The sequence below is a fragment of the Muscardinus avellanarius genome, assembly GCF_963383645.1.
Source record: "Muscardinus avellanarius genome assembly, chromosome: 2".
NCBI lineage: Eukaryota > Metazoa > Chordata > Mammalia > Rodentia > Gliridae > Muscardinus > Muscardinus avellanarius.
Genome location: NC_137787.1, coordinates 4282450 through 4284755, shown reverse-complemented (window position 1 = coordinate 4284755; position 2306 = coordinate 4282450). Strand labels below are relative to the sequence as shown.

The window sequence follows — 2306 nt, the reverse complement described above, 5'->3', positions numbered from 1 at the left end:
TTTGAGCACCGCGTGGATGAGACCCTGGGTGTGTTTTTATTGTGTTTTGCACAGATCTACTACGGTCATTTTCTTTTCTCTTCTCTTTGCAAAGACAGCACAGAACTAAAGCAAATCAGCTGAGCTTATCAAGCTCCTGGACAAGCGTTTAGGCTGAACGTTGAGTTTTCCCGAGGAGTGAATTTTGCCTTCCCTCTTGTTCTTGCCGTAGGTCGTGAGCTCGCCGCCCCACCCCTCGAGCCATGGATGTGCATCTCTTCGACTACACGGAGCCGGGGAACTTCTCCGACCTCAGCTGGCCATGCAACAGCAGCGACTGCATCGTGGTGGACACCATGCAGTGCCCCGTGATGCCCAACAAGAGCGTCCTGCTGTACACTCTGTCCTTCATCTATATCTTCATCTTCGTGATCGGCATGATCGCCAACTCGGTGGTGGTCTGGGTGAACATCCAGGCCAAGACCACGGGCTACGACACGCACTGCTACATCCTGAACCTGGCCATCGCCGACCTGTGGGTGGTCCTCACCATCCCGGTGTGGGTGGTCAGCCTCGTGCAACATAACCAGTGGCCCATGGGCGAGCTCACCTGCAAGGTGTCACACCTGATCTTCTCCATCAACCTCTTCGGCAGCATCTTCTTCCTCACGTGCATGAGCGTGGACCGCTACCTCTCCATCACCTACTTCACCAGCACCTCCAGCTGCAAGAAGAAGATGGTGCGCCGCGTCGTCTGCATCCTGGTGTGGCTGCTGGCCTTCTGCGTGTCTCTGCCCGACACCTACTACCTGAAGACCATCACGTCGGCTTCCAACAACGAGACCTACTGCCGGTCCTTCTACCCAGAGCACAGCGTCAAGGAGTGGCTGATCGGCATGGAGCTGGTCTCTGTCGTCCTGGGCTTCGCCGTCCCCTTCTCCATCATCGCCGTCTTCTACTTCCTGCTGGCCAGGGCCATCTCTGCGTCCGGCGACCAGGAGAAGCACAGCAGCCGCAAAATCATCTTCTCCTACGTGGTGGTCTTCCTGGTGTGCTGGCTCCCCTACCACGTGGTGGTGCTGCTGGACATCTTCTCCAGCCTGCACTACCTCCCCTTCACCTGCCAGCTGGAGAACGCGCTCTTCACAGCGCTGCACGTCACGCAGTGCCTGTCCCTGGTGCACTGCTGCGTCAACCCCGTCCTCTACAGCTTCATTAACCGCAACTACAGATACGAGCTGATGAAGGCCTTCATCTTCAAGTACTCGGCCAAAACAGGCCTCACCAAGCTCATAGACGCCTCCAGAGTGTCAGAGGCCGAATACTCGGCGCTGGAGCAGAACCCCAAATGAACTCCGGGCAGGGATCTGGGGACAGGCGCGCTTGCGGTGAACGGGGCGTCGGGCCACCTGGTTTCTAGAGGAAAGCAGGGTAGCTTTGGGTCTTGATGCTCGAGAGACGCAGAGGAGGAGGTGTGCTCATCTTTTCTCTCCGTTAGGGACAGGGCGGCCGTCACTTGGCTGTGCCTTCTGACACTTTTGCAGGAGCAGAGCTGAGTTGTGTAGCCAGGGCTGCTTGGCAAAGCCAGCTTCAGGTCAGGCTTGCCCAGGCGTCTGTACTATAGAAATTTATGTGTTTTGGGAATTTTTTTTATATGATGATTTGTATTTAAGTGTTAAGACTTTTATTTTCTCACTGTTGGTGTACCTTATAAATGTATTTGAAAGTTAAATATATTTTAAATATTGTATAGGAGGTATCATGCTGACATACTCAGATTGCTGTAGTTTTCAGATTAGTTTTGACTTTGGTTTGACTAAGGATGACATTAATTGTTCGCTGATTTGAAATTATATATATAAATATATGCCAGTCTCGGCTGAAATGTTTTATTTACAATAGTTTTCTATCTGTGTGGCATTCTGTACCTACACAGGACATGGAACAGAACGGCTCTGTAAAGCAGTTTGTGACCATTAATGACACTGCAAAGCTACATTTAAACAAAGCAAGACTGTTCCGGGCTGTGAGTCGATGCTCGAAAGGAACAGAGACTTCTCTCAATTTGTAAGTTATTTTTTTTAATAAAGATTTTTGTTTCCTAAAACTGTATCCATGCCTCATTTTTAAAAGCATGCTTGGCATTAAGGTAGCGTGCGTGATAATAAACACGTATATACACGGCGTACTCAGGCCAGCTGAATAAATATATTTAAAGAAAGAGAGCTAGCAGAAAGCAAAGCCCAAGGGGTTAGTCTGCACGAAATGGTATAAAAGGAAAAGCATTCAAGCACGTTAAGTGGGTTTTGTTTTGTTTTTGAAAAAGG

The 2306-nt window shown here is 50.1% G+C and overlaps 1 protein-coding gene across 1 annotated transcript; it reads left to right on the top strand.

The window, feature by feature from the left end:
- Nucleotides 1-242: 242 nt before the first annotated feature.
- On the top strand, nt 243-1331 carry ACKR3 (atypical chemokine receptor 3; the record flags this gene model as incomplete). Its single annotated transcript, XM_080688937.1, has 1 exon — nt 243-1331. One exon carries the CDS (start codon nt 243-245, stop codon nt 1329-1331), a length of 1089 nt encoding a protein of 362 aa, XP_080545063.1.
- Nucleotides 1332-2306: the final 975 nt, after the last annotated feature.